Source organism: Thunnus thynnus, chromosome 23, assembly GCF_963924715.1.
Source record: "Thunnus thynnus chromosome 23, fThuThy2.1, whole genome shotgun sequence".
NCBI classification, from domain to species: Eukaryota; Metazoa; Chordata; class Actinopteri; order Scombriformes; family Scombridae; genus Thunnus; species Thunnus thynnus.
In genome coordinates, this window is record NC_089539.1 from 15,888,853 (window position 1) to 15,908,726 (window position 19,874).

General features: G+C 39.9%; 1 protein-coding gene across 1 annotated transcript in view; it reads right to left on the reverse strand.

Annotated features, from left to right (window-relative positions):
- The window catches only part of tmtc2a (transmembrane O-mannosyltransferase targeting cadherins 2a), a 60,727-nt gene that overhangs the window by 18,194 nt on the left and 22,659 nt on the right, over nucleotides 1-19,874 (reverse strand). The window contains exon 2 of the mRNA XM_067581445.1: nucleotides 12,002-12,617. Within this exon, the coding sequence (XP_067437546.1) occupies nucleotides 12,002-12,617 (616 nt within the window). The remainder of the gene's footprint in view (nucleotides 1-12,001; nucleotides 12,618-19,874) is intronic.

Sequence of the window (19,874 nt, forward strand, 5' to 3'; positions counted from 1 at the left end):
TTGCTTATTGAGGATATATTTCTACAATTTCCATACATCAGTAATCCACATTCCCTTCAGTTCTGACCTCGTTGAGGTCAACTTTGAAGTAAATTTGAAGCATGAGAAGCTTTTCCTCACAAGTCTTTCCTTGTTGTTGTGTCAGGGTTGCAGTGAGTGTGACTGGTAATCAGCTTAGGACTCATTGTGTTGGTATGCAGATGCTGTTTACATCTCATAAGAGCATTAATTCTATAGCATGATCACAATTAGGTCCCCTGTCACGCAACACCTTTCACCCAACTGTCTCATGACATCCAACTTGATATTTACTACTGCAACCTCAACCTTTATAAACTTCCAAGATTGAAATAACATAAGCTGAAAATAACGTTAATCTCCTAATGGCTGTATTTATACACACTTGTAGTGTTCATTTCGTCAGCTAGTACTTTATTTAGTCTTAGTCCTGTGTCAAATGTTTTTGTTTGTTGTTTTTTTTTTAATCATATTTAGTCAACCTCATCCTGTTCTGTTTTTTTTTAGCTGACTGAAAGTCTGGTCATTTTAGTCTTATCTTTGAAAGAAAACCATAACTATTTTGAAATAGTTTTAGTCGATGAAAACTGTTGACATTTTAGTCTTTTTTAGCCATCAGATCATATTGAATATTTCAGACAATGTAGTCTAGCCAAAACCAATCATTTTTGTCATTTTAGTCAAACTTATTTCACCTAAGATTGTATCTTATTATCTGATGAAAAACACAGGTTGAATGATTAAAAATGCAGCTTTGCAGAAAGTTTCTGGTCTGATGGGATCAATTTAAGTAATACATCCAGACATGGAACATGTTCTGGTTTGCATATTTGTTTTGAACCAGTATGATTCAACAACTGGGGCCCAATACTCTCTTTAAAACTATTATAGCTGTACAGACAATAAAACGTTTTGAAACCAATTTTTTGGTTGCCCAATGTACATGACAAACTAAAGTAGTTAGCCTAATAAAATTGAAAAGAATAGTGTAAACACACAAATTGCAATCTGCTTGCATTAAAAAATAAAATAAATAGATCTGAGGTCGGTGTTAACAAGAATGAACAAACAATGTTATATACTGCTATTTTAAATCAATAGAGCTGTCTACATGGGCTGTGTAATGGCTCACGTTTCACTTGCACTGCATACACATAAACATGACCTGAAGTCTATTTTCCTCCGTTTTATGCATGTAACTACAGGCATTTTGTATTGGGCTCTGAGCCCTTCAAAACGTGGGTGACCTTCACTCAACACTGCACCTGAACGCCTCAGTCTAGACACACAGACGGCGCACTCGCTGATGCTGCTACTCTGCTAATGTGTTGCTCACGCTATGCCTCTCGTGATGCTATAATATTTTGTCTCCTCTTTTTTGTCAACAAAAATAAAGAGAGATTTTGGTTAAGTTTTTTTTTTTAAACTACATTTTAGTCTCATCTTTTTGCGTCAACAATATTGCATGTTGATATAGTCACAGTGCTTAATGACGTCGGCGCCGTCTCGTCATCATCTCATCTTAGTCATGGAAAAAAAAGGTTGTTGACGACCATATTTAGTCATAGTTTCTGTTAACAAAATTAACATTACATACTTGGAAGGACATAGAGAGAACATTTGGTGGATGGCTCTTTAAAATTTGAGGAAAATGTCTTTGATGCATAAATTAGATTCCAAACCAGAGACAGGAACTATGTGATTCCCAGGGCCAAACTGTAATTCATTTCAGTTGCTTCACAATGGGCTTGTATGGATGTCTGCAAGTCTGCAATTTGAGATTCCAGTTGCTATGACATGACAAGGTCGCATGATCACATCCTTGACCTCTTCACTTTTGATCAGCAGCTCGTGAAATTACACTCGTCCAAACATAGTCAACACAGTCAGTGACAGTAGGAAGAGAAAAGGGAAGGCGTGGCCGTAAGGCTGTTGACAGCGTGACATTGTTTGGTTTTCTGATTTCTTCATGACCCTATTTTGAGATGATGCTGTCTGAAATCAATTACTGCTTAAATCTGATTTAGTGGTGTGTTTACGCTAAGATTAACTGAATCTGATTTAATTTCTTTCATTAAACACTGATTAAAATGTAATGTCATATATATTATTGACAAAGACAGCCTGGTGCAGCACTGAACAAAACGGTTATTGTTACTCACGCTCCTCCCAGAGTTTACTGAGTGGATTAAATACGACATAACATCATGAGGGATGATCACAGAGATGCTGCTGACTTCCTATTTTCTGAGGCCATTTATTCTTTTCAAGCACCAGTGTAATATGAACTCTATTTGAACCTTTCCAAAGGGAATTAGAGCTGCGTGTGTGCACACGACTGCATGCTCACATACTGTAAGTGCTCTTTATTCTATGCAGGACAAGAAAAGTTATATTGTTGGTCTAGTAGTTGTGTTATCACTATTGGCTTTGATATGACTGATAATCACCACCATTGCAGCCTCCATAATTCAAAGGGGTTGATCCACTGTAGCCCTGATTTTGCTTTTATCTCTTAAGTTAGTTTATGCAACTACAGCAATAATTTAGACTCTGTATAATCCACTTTAAATATATTGCACAATAAAAAGATAAAATCTTTTTTAAAAGCCACACATTGCACAAAAAACAAGCTTTCATTTGTCATCAATAAAATTTTGAGATAAATATTTCCTCTACTACAATGATCACACTTGAGTAAGCTCATGTGCGCACTTTAAACGTACTATGATGGAAAACACAGTTCTCCATAACAAACCCATGTTAGGATTAGCATAAGAGGTTTAGTGTTGACTTGCCTGACCTACTGGCTGATGACCTAGTTGCTGATTTCACCAAATGACAAATGGAGAGGCCTTTTCCCTGAAGAGGTTAGCTGAGGTAGGTAACCCTCCCTTCAGGAAGTGTAGGCATAGCTATTTACAGAAAGTCGCCTGTCAATAGTAAAATGGAAAAGGGCCAGTTCGACAATTTCGAGCAGTATAAAAGCCTGTGAGGAACTGAGAGTAGAAAAAAAATGGGATATTGATTTGGACGCTGAAAGGTGGTACATAACAGATAAGAGAGAGTGTCTTTTTCACAAAAAGGGGGATGTGCTTATTGATGGATGGGACCACATTGCCTGTCAAGGGAGGAAACTGTCTGAGAAATCCAATTTTGCCTGGGATCAGAAGATAAGCCAATGAAGAGAGTCATTTGTGGTATTTAGGTGAATGAGCTTCATTTTACCCCTCGCTGCCTTGTCTATTTCTAAATTGTTCCTTAATTGACTTCCTAATCAATCACACACAAACACACAACTCAAACTGGCAAGTGGAGGGCTGGTTCCGCTTTTCAGTTATGTATGACCATAAATCCACAAATTTAGCAACAAATACCTGCAGTTTTCAAGCCAACTTAACATAAGCTTTCAAATATGTCTGTTTTTAGGAGCAACCGGCTGCAGGTTGGTTATTTAAGCAGGTTGGTAGTGGAAGAGTTGCTGGGTTTTATCTCCTGTAAGAGTGGTAACCAATACTTGTGGAATGATCTTCTTGCTCCACTCGGTTGAACAAAGCTCTTCAATAACCTCATATCACCCACTAACAACTGAATCATTCCCTTCTCAACTGCTTCCTCTAATTGCTCTAAAAAGTATTTTAATCTCTCCACTTAACTGTTGATTTATTGATTTTCCAATCAATTCTTGCCTACATTTGCAATCTATCGTCAGAAGGATACTGGCAGGTCGCTGGGTACTATCATGACTTTGACAACCCTTACTAGTGGCTGCTTTTTGCTTTCTTGGTGACTTGAAAATCTAAGACTATACGCATGAAAGTAGCATAAAAACGAGGAAAAATAATTATGTTTTTAAGTATCTACAAGTAGGCTCTGACAATTAGGTTTGAAAACTAACTTCAGACAACTACACAAACTACACATTTCATGGACATCTCTCATTGTGCACGTTTTGACTCCTAGCAGGAAAAGCACAGGTGTAACTAATCACATTAATGATGGCTCAGCTCCATTTCGGTGTGCCAGTGAGCCGACATGCGCAACACCAGAGCCCACGTAATTAATGGTATAAGCTACACCTGTGTTTGACAAGGCAAACTGCCATGGGAAAGGTCTATTCTGCTTCTATATGCATGTCCTCGTTAATCAAAGAGAAATCTGATAATGCCATCACTGCTCAGTTTTTTACGATAAACTCAATTAACCTAAGTCTTTTTCTCATATTTGTGGCTATTCCCCTCCGTTATAGAGTTTTTCGAGAAACACGTCTGGTAAAAAAAACAAACATATGGTCAGCTAGCAATTAGCCTCAATAGTAGATCCCTATGCAGTTAGCTACAATAGCTGATTCAAAGGCTACTTTCTGTTTACTTTCTGTTGGACTCAGAGACAAGCATTTAAAATTATTCATGTAAAATTAGACTTTATTTGGAAAGCTTTAAGAGGCTTGCGCTGCTGTCCTTGATAGACACTTTGCCGGATTCACGTTTCATGAATCTCTAGAGCACGTGCAAAGTTAGCATGACCCACTTAAATCAGCAGTGCTAGATGTCGACTAGGTTAGTTTCCAAGTGTGAAAACATTTTCTATCAACCCCAAAACGCTCTCGAAACATACAGATAAAAATAAAGAATGAAACAACAACAAACAACAAAATGGGCCCACAATACAAGATGTTTCACAAATATCTTTTAGTCTCAAGGAGTCTGTTTTTTCTTCAAATTTCACTCTTTTCAGTTTCTACTGCCTGACTGAAATCCCTGGAAACTGTTTCTAGCTATGATTGATTGGACTTCATGAGATGCGTGTGTATCCATGGAGGACGGCTGGCATGATCCCCAGCCAACTGTCAAACCTAACATCCCGCTCATTCCAAGCCTTTGAACCTAACGCTCTTCCACATATCTCCTCCACTTTGGATCCTCATTTGGAAATTCAGTGTCAATTTCTTTTACTACCACTACTACTACTACTACTACTACTACTACTTTTTACTCCCTCAGTCTATTCTGCTCTTTCTTATTTTCTTGAATTAACCCCTTCTCTCCATCTCCCTCCTTCCGGACTTAAACATGTTAAGCTCCCAAGCCTTCATCTTTTAACAGTGCCATTCATTATTAGCTCTAATTTTATTAATCTCAGAACTGTGTGGTCTGCCTGTTGACACTGTACCGTGTAAAGTGTTTACAACATGTTTGATGAAAACAGCTGGATACAGCTGACTTCATACATACACTGTTTAAAGCTGTTGTGAACTGACGCAAGACAGCAGGGAAACAATCTTCCGAACTGTTCTTGTTAAAGTCATGTCCAATTTAAACTGCTCATAACTCACAACCCAGCATACTGGGCTGATCATACATACTGTAGTATTTTTTGTATTTCTGTTTGTGAAGTTTCAATTAAAACTTTTTCTTGTTAACCCTTAAAAATCTATTTCATATGTATCTCCAAAACATAGATGAAGTAAATGAATGTATTACTATAATTTAACTTGCTGTAAAAGACCACCATTTAATATTATAGGTACAATTTTCAAGTCATTTTGAAAAATCTTGAGTAAAAGTTGAAGTGGGAGGCACATCGCTCTACTGTGGACAGTTCTTTCTCACTAACATGTGCATGGAAAGGCCTTCAGAGTTTTGGATACAGTATGTTTGTGCAACGCACATCCAGCAGCGCTCATATTTGATGCATTACTAGTGGCAATGCTAACTTGTGATGAAAGGCACAATGAGGCATGCATCCACTTCTTTTTCCAGCTCTCTAATGTGTGTCTGGATTCTGCTGACTTGGCACAATTCACCTAAGTCATCAGACAGCACCATGGCTGGCATTGAGAGGGCTGACTTTGATAAAGTGACCTAATTACCCCATAGTTCTCTAAGTGAAAGCCCTGCTACTGCTGGCACAGAGACCTGTAGTGAGATGGGTCACAGGTTGAAGCCTTGCACGCTGTCCACGAGGACGGCGGATAAAAAGCGCTGTTAACTTGGTATTTCAAGAGTTTTCTGTTTGAGTAAAATGTGGACATCAGTGTCAGAGGGGGTTTACAAAACAGGTCCTAGATGCTCTTGATGTCATCTGATTTAGCTTAGCTGACCCAATTTCTTACTAAGTTACTTGAAAGACTTTCATCAATTCATTCGTTCTATTGAGGCTCATTAGGAACAGCTTAAATGCACGTTCCAAGTACGAAAATACAATGGGCCTCATGCAAGAACCGCTTGTACGAACAGATTAGTTCTTAATTGGCGCATGCAAGTGATTTAAGGCCCCATTTACACTTTCCACTTAAAATGTCTTGTACCCAGATTCAATCAAGCTGCAATTTAATACACTTTGGTTCAATTTGTCAAAATATAAGTCTATTTATGGATGGATAAGAATCAGATTTGCAATCCACCTTGATTGTCCTGTGCTATATGCAAATCAGTGTCAGTGTTAGCTGCTTGGTAACAGACATAAACTCCAGAAGAATAATCTGTGCACTGTAGCAATTTAGTTACAACAATTAACATTTAGCGATAACAGCTAGCTAGCTAACAATTCTCCATAAACTAAAACACATGGATCAAGTCTTATCACTTTCATGGGCTGTCCCTCATGGTTTCACCCATACATATTCAATAGTCAAACAGATTAGTGATCAGATAAACATTACAACAGTTCAGTGCACCTTCTGTGTCATTTTTGCTCGTTACAGGTGACAGACCCTGTGGAGGCTCTACCCCACTGTGCTTACTGACATACTGTAATTACAGTTGGGAGGAGTAAAGATTGCATATGCGTCTTGTAGAGACTAATGTTTTTACACCTTTTCAACATCTGACCAGAATGCAAGCAGTTTGATTTCAATCTGTCTAAAATGCTTCTTATATCTTTTTATTTACACAGTTTTTTGCAGATTGGATAGCTATCACATCTGCTCAAGACACATGAAGTTACAAAGTGTAAGTGGGGTCTAAAAGAACTTGTTGCATTCACCAATTTTCTCGTACTACGATTTTTTTCTTAGATATGAAAAAAAACCACAAGTCATGATGATTTCCAACAGCAAGACTTAAAGCACGGCACTGCAAAGTTCTTTTTTGTCTCGGGTGACATTTTGGTGACGGAAACTTGCCCACAAACAGAACGGAACAGGTAGCCTGGGAAATTTAGGAGCATCAATTATATGCAAATCTCATACGCACACAACTCATGAACAGGTGGTATTGATCAGGTTGAAACGAGCAATTTACGACACGTTTGTGTAATTAAGATTGTCTGCTGAATCAGACTTGGAAAAGATATAAGATGAGAATATGAAAATGTCTAGACATGCAAGACACAATGAAGATGTTTGGCATTCCAACATGTTCATGCATGTAAGCTATCTAAAGAATATGCAGCAGCACTTGCAATAGAGCACATCATTTCACAGCCGAATGCTTCTGCTACACGATAATTGGCACAATATCCATCAAGCCGTCAGCTGGTCACACTGAACTTAATCTGCGTGTCTCCAGCGCTCATTGAGACAGATGAGGAGTCCGTAACACATTTAATTGCACACAGGTAAGGACACTATCAAATCCCTCCATTGTCAATGTGCTTCAAAGTAAAATGCTATTTGTCGTCTTTCATTTGGCTCCAGATGCACACACTGAAGTGCGAATTAGGAAATGCAAAGATATGGAATATGGAGGATTAGTAGGAGTGAGAAAAAGTCTTTCTATCAAATCCAGCTGTATTTTTCTTCAAGGAACTATATTTAATTTCACACCTTTTCATTTAGAGCTTTTTCAGCAGGGGTTAGGTATGATCACTGATTCATTGTGGAGTTATTCAAATCAAGGTAACGATTAAAATTTCACCTCAGTATTAAAGAAAAACCCCAAGTCTAATCTTGCCTGCCAAGGTTTCATAGTTTACTTAAGGCTTAGCGGAGAGATTTTTACTTTTTCTAATACTAACAAAGGCTAACTATTTCCCTGGGCCCTGTCTAAAGCCTGGAACCTCATTCATCAACCTGTATGTTTTCCCCATTGACAAAGAACAAAGCCGTTATGTTCTCATGATCCTGGCATATAAAACTCATTTTGCCTTTAAATTTGCTTTCTCAACAGACTGCAGTGCTAACAGCACACTTTCCTTTGTCTCCATCTATCACTTTCTAAAGCTCCCTCTGTCCCACCTTGGCTCATTTGAAATCTCATCTCGGTCTGATTAGGGAGTTAATAGGATAAGAAATGGAGTGCTGGTCGAAGCGCATCTGTCCCCTCTGCTACACCGGAGTCGATTTGCATTTCCTTATTGTTTGCGGCTGCTGTGAGGCAGCGGTCAGGTAATGTAATGTGGGGGAGTTTTCATTCTTCTGATTCTCTGTGGCAGAAACAAAAAAAAATTTGATTAGATAGAAAATGCTGCTTGAATTGTGTTGCATTGTTTTCTACCACAAATGTTTTCTACTTCTCCATCTACCATTTATTTCAACAGCAGGTTAGCTGACTATGCCTCTATCGCAGAATATAATACAAGAGTAGCCAAGTCGTCCCTTCCCAAAGTGCTTTTAGGGCACAGTGAGTGAGAAAGACCAAGGACAGATAAAGGAAAGGAAGTGAGAGCATAGTTTCCCTCTCCCTCGCTTATTCTCCTCTCCGATATCCTCCTGCCTTTTGTGTTCCCATGCGTCAATCGCGAGACGTCTGGCTCATAATCGAGCAAGCGATTGCCCCCGTGGCTGGCCCCAGCACATAATGAGCTCCCTGCCAAGATAACCGTGACTGGGGCAATAGAGGAGGGCATTTGCCAGAGTGATAAACGAGCCAGATGTGCTGGCGGTGGTGGGAGGTGCTGAGGGGGTTGGTACCAGGACCTGATGGTTGGCACAGGGACACTGGACAGGGCTATTGTGTCTGGACAAAGAGGTGGAGGCTGCTGATGACATCCCCGCTCCACCGTGTGATAAATCCAGTGGGAAAATGTGATTTTTCATAACGGTTTCCGACAACCACCGAAGGTGATGAAACCTTTCAGATTGTAATGCAACACAGTGAAACACTGGAACAAGTAGTGCTTAGTGTCTTTCAGGTTGTGGTCTCATTTCCAAGACAATGTCTCTACTTTCTTTGTTTATACAGGGGCTGGAGAAAAAAATGGGAATGTCTGATATTACAAATACTTTAAGGCGGCTTGAATTTTGTCAGTAAAATCATATTTTCCTCTTCATTTTTTGTTAAGACAGTGGCAGAAAAGTGAGCAGTTCAACAAACGTAACCTCTTCAACCCCACTCACCAGTCAGATCAGTCAGTACAAGCACATGCTGTGCAGCCAAGCTTTACTTAAATCCACAGAATTTTATTTAAAAAGTTTCAAAAGATGCCCAACATATCATGGATGCCTTTGGCCCTGATTCATATATTTTACATCTCGCTTATCTAGAAGCCCAGGCTGCCCAAGCCCATCTGAAAATTGGTCTTCTTCCTCAGCTCGAAGGTTGGCAAATTGAAAAACATCCAGGAGGAAAACAGATTGTGTGAAAAGTGAGTCTCATTTACTTATGTATTATACATATTATGATAATTTCAGATTTTCCAATTGTCATGGAAAGAATTTGGAATGGTTGTTTAAATTTTTAATTTTAGGATGGGCCATTTAATAATTACTCGATTGATTTCCACAGGAAAATATACAGTAGTGGTGCTGCAGTGATTAGCACTGTCATTTCACAGCAAGAGGCCGGCTGGGGTCCTTCTGTGTGGAGTTTGTGTGTTCTCCCCGTGCCTGCGTGGGTTCTCTCTGGGTACTCCAGCTTCCTCCCACAGACCAAAAGCATGCAGGTTCAGTTAAATGGTGACTCCAAATTGCCCGTGGGTGTGAATGTGAGTGTGAATGGTTGTCTGTCTCCATACTATATGTTAGCCCTGTGATTGACTGGCAACCTGTCCAGGGTGTACAGCTGAGATTGGCTCCAGCCCCCTCAGGACCCTCTAGAGGATAAGCGGTAAAGAAAATGGATGGATGGAATATACAGTAGTAGATGTTTTTTCAGTGATTTATGAAGTTTGATTTAGAAACTGAGGGTCTGATCTGATTGTGACAGTTGTTCAAGTTGGTTTCTTTCTTTTTTTTTTGGGAGTATTGTTTGAAATTATAACTTATATACATTTTTGGTGTCTTAGAAGCTTATGTGGGCTGGGCATAGTATTATACATGACACAATAATACAAAGTGTATTCATTCTTTCATTTGTTAGGCTGAATTTTGAGAAAATGTGTATGAAATGAGGCACAATACATACAGAATATTTCCATTTGGTTGAAAAAACAGGTCTCAGGTTTTAATGTCACACAATGTAAACATCTTTCAAAGAGGAGTTGGTAGACAGTGTGGATTTTTCCAAACTTAGAAGCAAGTGAAGAGGAAAAATAAGGCAAAACTGGATTGTGATGTTATGTTGCATTATTTTTCTTTCTCTTCTCTGATTTGCATTCATAACTATAAATTTGTCTGCATCTCCATCAACAAATGAGTTACATCCACTTTCTTGCTATGTAGCTATTCTAACATGGTTTAGAAGCCTTAAGACGTGACTGGATACAATTTGAAAGACAGGTGTTGTTCTGCATCTGCTAAGGTCTTGTGGTTATGAAAGCACACATGCGTGCGTCATTCCTGCCAAGCACTGAGGAGAAAGAAAACATCACAACTCCTCTCTCTCCCCCCCCCCTTCACTGATCTCTCTGGGCCGCTCACTGCAAGCCCTCAAATAACAGTTGTGGGTTATCATTCTGCCAGAAACGACTTCTGGAGAAGCTGCCCCACAGGTACGGTAAAGCCTTGCACACTCGTAGGTTGCACGCATTTTCATTTGAATGCTGGCAGGGTAAATAAGACCGTCACGCATACTGTAGTGCAGAAGTGCAAGCACATCCTCTCAAGATGTTTGTATAAAATAGAAAATCCTATAGGAAGTTTGTGATGCACTATAAAAGGTTACATCACAAACCTCACTGTAAACAGAGGTATTTATAGATGTTCCACAAGAAGAACCCATTAAAAAGATTTCCACGCACACACACACACACATTCAGAGCCAGACTGTCCTTGCTCAGTAAACCCAAGGGGACTTTTTATTATGCTAGTTATGTATTTTATGAGGGTCATCATGTTGGCTAAGGAGCAGTTTCTCTAATCAAATGTAGAGTGCCTCTGCGAAGAGGCTTTCCAGTCAAACGCTGATTCCCAAAATCAGATGAGTCACTGCGTCAAGGTTGTGCTCATCAAATAACTTGAGTTTGGAAGGGGAAAATGGAGTCCTGCAGAGGAGGTATTGTGTGCGTGAGTGTGTGTGTGTGTGTGTGTGTGTGTGTGTGTGTGTGTGTGTGTGTGAGTGTGCGTGTGTGTGTTTACAGGCAGCTTACGCAACAAGAGGACTGAATCATTTACCAGAGTAGGATGTTTTATTGTTTTTCTCCACATACCTTTTGTCACGTTAAAATGAAAAAAAAAACAAAAAACCTAACCCTGAAAATACATTTTCCTGTTCAAACACACACACACACACACAAGATCCTAATCTGGATTTGCTTCCATTCATGTATATCTATTTACCGCAGCAAACTGACGTTGTTGGCAATGTTGGAAGGAACTGGAAAACTTCCTCTCTGTATATAGCTTCTTCCTGTTTAGCAGATGACATATAGGAATAGCTTTCTGTTCATGAACTGTGCGGTTTGCACGGGCAAACAGCTTTCCTAATTGCACTACCTAATGAAAAGCAAACAGTATGCAACACACACAATTTCCACACAAACAAAACCATGTCTCACACACACACAAAACGTAACCCACCATACAGGAACCATTAACAGCTGGCTGGCTGAGGTTTGCCTCTGAGGGAAGGAAGAGGAAACTGGATACACACACAGACACCAAGACGAGAACCAGTGCACACACACACACACATACAGGCCCCAGCAGCATGCATTCATTTACCTTTCCTAGCAGGAGGAGAAGTGCCTGGCGAAATCTGAGCCTCTGGAAGACAAAAAGGTCGTACACAGCCGACACAGCCAGAACAGTCACCCCCTGCTCCTTCCACAGCATACTGGCTGCCGCACACCACAGACTGCCCAACATCCAACCCCAGCAGCAGGTGACTGAGCTGCCGCCACAGCCACGGGTCTGAAAGGTCCTGCAGGGGTCTGTTCGAAGTCTGCAGTGTCTCACATAGCAGAGAAGAGACAGCAAGAAAAACAATGCAGCGCCAACGTCGGCCCTCCCAACCACGCCGGCGACCGCTTCAGTGTGCACCGGGTGCGAAGCAAAAAGAAGACCCGCCAGCAGGCTCCACAGTCCTCCACCCAGGAGCGGGCGACTGAAGGCCGTGAAGATGGCTGTGACGAGCCCATGCAGCACCACGTTCAGCAGGTGGTAGCCCCAGGGGCGCAGGCCGTGTAGGGTGTAGTTGAGGCGGAAGGAGAGGGTGCAGAGAGGGCGGAAGGACTTGTGGCTGCCGCTGTGAGTGAGCAGGGTGCCCCAGAAGTCATCATACAGGATATTGGTCCAGGGAGTCTCAGGAAGAAGGTCCTGGTTGGTCTTGATGGCTCGGCTGTGGAAGGAGAGGAAATAAATTAATCTTAAGCACAATGTCTCAATGTCTACAAATGAAATCATGAAAATTCAATGGCGGACAATTTGCAATTTTATTATTGTAGTCCCTTTGTAGTTTTAATAGTATTAGTTTTGTTTTTAACTGTATTTCTATGTTTTTTAAGTATATCCTTATTGGTCTTATATTAAAGAGGAATTTCACTGCTGTAAATATGATTTACTATAAACTAGGTCACCTATGTAGTAGCAATGTGCAATTATTTTCGAAATTGGTGCCCTATGATTCTCAGGGGAAATCCTACGACAACCAGAATGCAATGCACGCGGTCCCGTCCAATCAGCTACTGATGTTGTGTTTACAGAACGCAGGTGGCCAATACGTTTCCCAGCAGAGTGGCCGGTTAGCAGCGACAAAGTTCGTAGTGCTCTGCATTATCTCTTTACTGAGGCTTATTTTCATTTACAAAATGTTTTTCCTCATTGAGTCTGGATATATCGTACTGGTGTGCAAGGATCATAAAATAAACGGCGCGCTGGAGTTAGTTATATGGATCATTGCAAACTCACAGAGAGCTGCACACAAGCCAGAATGCTGCCAGAGCGCATTAGTGCCGGTGGACAGTCAAAAAACCTCTGAGTCTGCAGTCTCCATTTAAGCTTTGTTTGGGAAACAATCGTGGACAAAAGCCTGTAAAACTGCAACCAAATGCTGTTTCTTCCCATCATTATGGACGACCTAAGTGTGCTCAAGCTGAATGTAGCCTCATAAGTTACAGGTAACACACAGTCGCCGTTGTGCTATTCTGTTCTGTATTCACAGTTGGCAAATTGATATAATATTCCACAGCACAATATTCAGTATCGTGACAGTGGCGCCGCATCTCCGATTCCAACATCCATCCATCCATCCATCCATCTTCTGCTGCTTAACCCAAACATCATTCTCCCCGGCAACACCCTCCAGCTCCTCCTAGGGCATCCCAAGGGAAGATATGTAATCCCCCCCAACGTGTTCTGGGTCTGCCCCAAATATACTGATATCGCTAGCAAGAAAACAACATGGCGGACGGAGTGTTTTGGGAGACCCCTCCTTGACAGTCCTTGAAGGCACCACTACAAAAAACTAAGGAAAAGTAGTTTGTAGTCCAAGACAGATGACGCAAAAAATGCATTATCTGGCGGATTTTTGCAGCTGGATGAAGAGGGATATTTTAATACAGGAGAGACAGTGAAAATTTTAACAGCATTCATATATAGGATATATAGGTACTACCCAGATTGGAACCATAGGAATCAACTTGAAAATCAGTGAAGACATCCTTTACGAGACTATTAGGATTATAGGTGGGGACAAATTGTTGTTTGTGTTTTTGAAACTCAAAAAACAGAGCATAATTAATCTATTTATTTATTCAACAGTTTTTACAAAGAAGCAAAAAAAAAAATCAAGTGAACTGAAGGCGTCTGCATCTTGTGTCACATGCTGCATTTACAGCATCACTTTATGTAGGATAATAGCTTTTCCATCTTGCTGATGATCCACTCGTAAGTGAAATTTAATAGACAAATTCAACGAGAACGCCAAATGTAATAAAAAGGGCCACAGAGTGTGTGATTAAATAGACACATGTGGCATTGTCGGTTTCACACACACACACACACACACACACACACAGCATGTACATATGTCACAGGTACCCGCTCACGGACAGGTGGTTGCAAACCCCCGAGGCTGCTGCGGATTCTCATAATTAGCGGATCATTACTGAGGACACGAGCTGCATTCGTGTATACTCGCAGACTGCAACAAATGAGGTTCGCCGCAGGGATTAAGAGTGATGAATGGGATGGCAGCTAGAACAACTGAAGGCCAACTGGGAGGATCAAACACAGAAGTACTATAAAAAAAAAATTCTTTAGTTCAATCTGAGATGTAACTTGCATACAAACAACACCCTGTCAATAAAAAAAATTATTATTGTAAATTGGATTTTCCTGAAGCTAAGCAGCAGTCAGGGAGAAAACAAACACACACAGACAAAATAGAGGAAACGGGAACTGGTCACAAGGGGAAAATGGTTTGCTGTGAAATTAATGTTTCCCATACAAAGTTAAGATCTGGGGTTACACTTTTAGTACAATAATAAAGCTTGTGTTTTCACTTAACATTTGCACACTACTATATTTTTTAAAAGGAGACACTTTGAATCGTTGTCTTAACTGTAAGATGGGAGATAAAAGTCAAGCTTCATTAAGAATGAGCAACTTAAATACCTAAAAAAGTATTTTTGTCACTGAGCCTGTTGAATGGAACACACTGTGGCTTCAGGGCTTTATAGAAACTACACTCAGCTGTTGGCAATGTCACCTAACGAACATGCACCAGACTTCAGGACTGGATCAAACTGATTTTTTTTAAATCATCTTGAAGCTCCATGTCACTCTCATCAGTTTAATTTCACTTTTCTTCTTTTCTTTTCTTTTTTTTAAATTAAGCATTTTAGTGCACTGACAAAATATACAGAGAGGAGAGAGAGAGAGGGAAAAGTAGATTTCTCATTAAAACAGGAAACTGATTCAGTTTCCTAAAACTATATTAAGATTTGGCTCTTTTTCCAAGTTCTATCACTGGACTGTTGACTGACACTGAGATACATGACCTCACCAGTTTCTCATATCTGTTACAAATCTAACAAACACTGACAAAACGAAGGAAAAAGTGAACTGGGTTCAGGGTTAAAAACAGGGAAAGTGGTTTAACTTCAAACATATTTGAACAAACTGAATATAGACTGTTTAAATCATAAGCTACACAGTCACATAGAATGATAAAATGAATGAATGATAAAAAAGCTGCGATTCCACCTAAGGAGCTACCAGCTGATTCATGTGCAGGAGCGAACGAAGAATATTTTTATTCTAAATCAACTAATAGTGAATGTAAAAAATTATACTTATAAAAGAAAACCCATGACTTGTGCAACACAGTGCAGGAATACACCATAAGAGGAAATGATGGCTTTACAAAACAAAAAAATACAACACCCAATTCTACTGCTAGCACATGTTGCTGCATGCAAACTTGGATTATGTGAGAATGAATGTCATCAACTTTGTTCCAAGGATTTGATCACACTGGCTCAGTGGCGGCCGTCTTTTCTCAGAGCTGTTGATTAACATTAGCGCTGTTTCTATGTTTGTGCATGGTGCACCAGAGAGGAAAGAGGACAGCGACAGGGGGCCAGCCAAGGACTTCCTTTGTCTAGAGATTGTTACTTAGCGCTCAGAGCATAAAGAAAGGGAGGGAGAGAAACTGAGCTGCCAGCCTGTACTCAGCATGAGACCGAACAAGGTAAAAGAAAAGATTGAAAGTGAGACAAAAAAAAAAAAAAAAGAGGAACATTTTAAAAAATAATAATCATAAAAAAAAAGCACACAGAATGGCACACAAGCCTACAGATGTGGTGTCAAAGCGATAATTGCTCAATGCATTATTCTTAATTTACATGTTATTTCCTTCAAACCTACAATCCTGTCATCGCGTGAGCTTTCGTGAATTCCTCCATTTCCCAGCATTGTTCTGTGTCGGAGAAAGGCGAATGTGTGTTTCTCAGGCTCTGAGTTACAACAAGACGCTGCTGAAGTGGAATTACATCATGCAGTATACAAACCTTTTCCCTTTTTCACTGTACTGTAGTTCCTCAGTGAGCTATTATTTATACAGTGTTTTACAGTCCCAGTACATTGCCAAGTATGATATGATGGTGGAAGGACTCGGGTTACAAGAGCTATAAACATATTGAAATGTAATGATTATCAACATTGAAAGCTTTATTGATGCTGTGTTTATGTTAATGTCTTGATTGTATATAGAATGCAGCAATCTCACGTTACTACAAAGACTCTGTGAAATTCATATAAAAAGTTTTGATTAATTACTGAAACAGAATACATAACATGTCCATCAATGCGTCCATCAAAATCTAACGTGTTTTTTTGGAGGGTTTTTAGTCCTCTCAGGCAACAGCACACTATCAAATCCAAACATGGCTAGATACAACCTCACCCAGTTCCCCTCATGTCCCTTGCCATGTCTCGGGTCTCAATACACTCCGGTGATAAATAATTTAAATATTCAAATCAGCACCAACCACTCATCTCCCTCCCTGTTCCTGCCTGGCGCTGGAGGATGAAAAGAATGCATTAGCCATGAAGATTTGGGAGTGGGCTGTAAGTGCTGGTGTTTGCGCGCGCACGCTTGTGCCTTTGAGGGCTCAAGAAATAAACAGTTACATGCAGGGTGTCTGGTTTTTTTTTGTGTTTTGCCAGTGCGTGCACATGTGTGAGAGTTGTGTGATGGCTTCATTGAGGCCTGTCGCTGCAGCGGGTGCAGATAGAGTGGTCTCCCGTAGTGATTGCTCTTACAGAGCGGGTCTTTTGTATTCAGCCGCCGTATGTGGGGCAGGCAGGCAGGCAGGCAGGCAGGCAGGCAGGCAGGCAGGCAGGCGGCGGGGCACTCTATTCACAATCCTCAAAGTACAGGACGGGTTTGGTCTTTTCAATTTTCTTCTTTTTTTATGGGGAGGGGGTGTAAAATTGGGGGGATTTCCATCAGAGGCTGAAAAGAGACATTAGTGGGTAGGATTTTTTGGGGGGCAGGGGGCTGGGGTCCATTTGTGGTGGGGGGTGAGGTCTTCTTTCACCTGTCCACTGCTTTTAGTGTCGAGAAAATTGTCCTTCTTTCAGTGTTTGGGTATGTGTCTTTTCAATATGCAAATGCAGCTCTCCACTGCCTCCCCAACAGTGATCTCACCACCAGTGATTTTCTTTTTCATGAGCTGTAGCTGCCTAGAGATGCTCACTATCGGCCTCTTTTAGTGACAGTAAGCCAAAACGTATTAAATGTGCAAAATATAAAAGGGACAGACTGACATTTGCAGCAGCCAGAATTTGAACAAAAACCAAGAAAAGAGAACATATAACACCAGTTCTAGCGTCATTACACTGGCTACTGTAACACTGAGGATTGATTTTTAAACTCTTTTACTTGTTTATAAGCCCTAAATGGTTTAATAACTTCATACTTCTCTGATTGCTTATCTGAGTATGCTGCAAACTGCTCCCTTAGGTCGTTTAGTGCTGGCTTGCTCAATGTGTCAAAAACGAATTGCAAAAAGTATGGTGAAGCAGCTTTTTGTTATTATGCACCAAAGGTTTGGAACAAACTCCCATTGCAAATAAGACAAGCAACCTCTGTTGATAGTTTTAAAAAAACAGCTCAAAACTTATTTTTATGATCTTGCTTGTACTTAATTCCACCTTTTTTAAAAAAAAAAAAAATTTTATCACTTGATAGTTCTTTTATATTTCTCATACTTGTTTTATACTTTTTATATCTTAAGATTGTTTTTACCATTATCAACTTGTTTTTCTTACTAGTATTATCCTATTTTTTAAAATCTCTTTAGGATTTTATTGTTTTTTTATTTGTACATTGCGTTCCTTGTGCCTCCTGTTTTTAATACCTGTGTTACTGATTTCTATTGTTTCTCTTGTAAAGCACTTTGAGCTGCATTTTATTATAAGAATGGGCCCATATAAATACAGTTTATTACTATTATTTTCTGTACACAGGTGAGGTAAAACCTATAATCTCTTTTTGATTTCCTTTATCAAGTGGGGAATAGAATCAACAAAATTTTGCAGCTGTTTGCATTGTGTTTATATAGAGTGTAGCAAAAAGTCAAGAGGTTGTGATATGTAGCACAACAAGCTAGTGAAGCACTGTAAACAGAAACAAGTTCCCACACAGTCTCTACTGAAACTGAAAATGTGATCACTGTTATTAGTCTTTGGAGCCATTTCTAAACTAACTACTGTAAAAAGAAAATTGCCAAACATATCCTTTAATTCAGTTTGTCAGTCTCTATGTTCAGCATATGGAGTAAAATGTCTTCTTCAGTGTGTAGTAGTCATGTAGCTTCAGGATTCATTTTTTTTTTTCAAACTGTCACCAACAATCAGTTCATCACCTGCAGGTGTCACACCTCTGGTCAGATACAGAGCTGTAGGTGTGTCCCTGTTTCCTTACTTAACATCTTCTTAATATTAAATCTGAGAAAAACAAGATACAGATGTTGTAACCAAAAGTACTGACACAAATCCTATCCACATGCAAGGAGACCCATTTACACATATCTGAAGCCAGTATGTGCAATTCTAAACAACTATAGACAGTAAAAAAACACTCATTCATTGTGGTAATTCAAATCAGAATACCAGCAACACATGATACATCAATTGCATTACCATGCAGTCCTTGAAGATATCCTGATTTCATAAATTCTGAGTATTTCAGAGTGCTCTTTAACACACTAGAGTATACTCAAGTGCATCTGTGTTGGATGTAAATGTCTCTTTCTGTGGACATTACTGCAGAACATTATTGCACTCTTCCAATAAAATCTCCTTGGCCTCTTAACCAAATGCATTAAGTTATTTACCCAACACTCCAGCTTCAGTTTCAGTCATCCCTGCCCCGGTGATTACCCCCCTAATCAACTCTCATGAGGCAGAGAGGCCACGGGGGAGATCTTAACTCTCTCTCAGCCAGAAACTTGAATCACCAGAAACGTCATTCTATAAAACGTCTCGTTTCCTTAATTGCAAAGTTGCTCGTTTCCTTAATTCGTAAAGTTCCGTTTACAGATTCACGATGACATGTTTGCGCACAAACACACACACAGTACATTACAGTCTGTCTCATTGAATAAACCTACCTTATAGTTTAAATGCTCACTTTTTGTGTTTTATTACCAGAGCAGCAATATTAACGGCATTGCAAAACACCGCACTTGAGTCTATTTTAAATATTTGGGCTGTCAGCCAGCCTGTCTGTCTGCAGCATGTACACTAGCCAACCCACTCCACTCTAATAAACATCTGCAATATAAACTGCCTTCACTTAATGTAATCAGGACCGGCTGAATTACAACCTTTTGTTGCAGAGTGCATCCTATTGCTCCCTGATAGCAGTAATGAGATGGATAAGCCAATCATCGTAAAAACAGCACTGCTAATGGATACAGGCCTGGACATTATTTCATGCATATCATCACTTCTTTGTTCACTTCCCTTTTTTTTCTTCTATTTGATTCCATAATGTTTTTTTTTTATACAGTAGCAACCCACTCCCAGTCGACATCCATTCTTTTATCCTAATTTCTAGCACTTATGAAGTTAACATCATTTTATC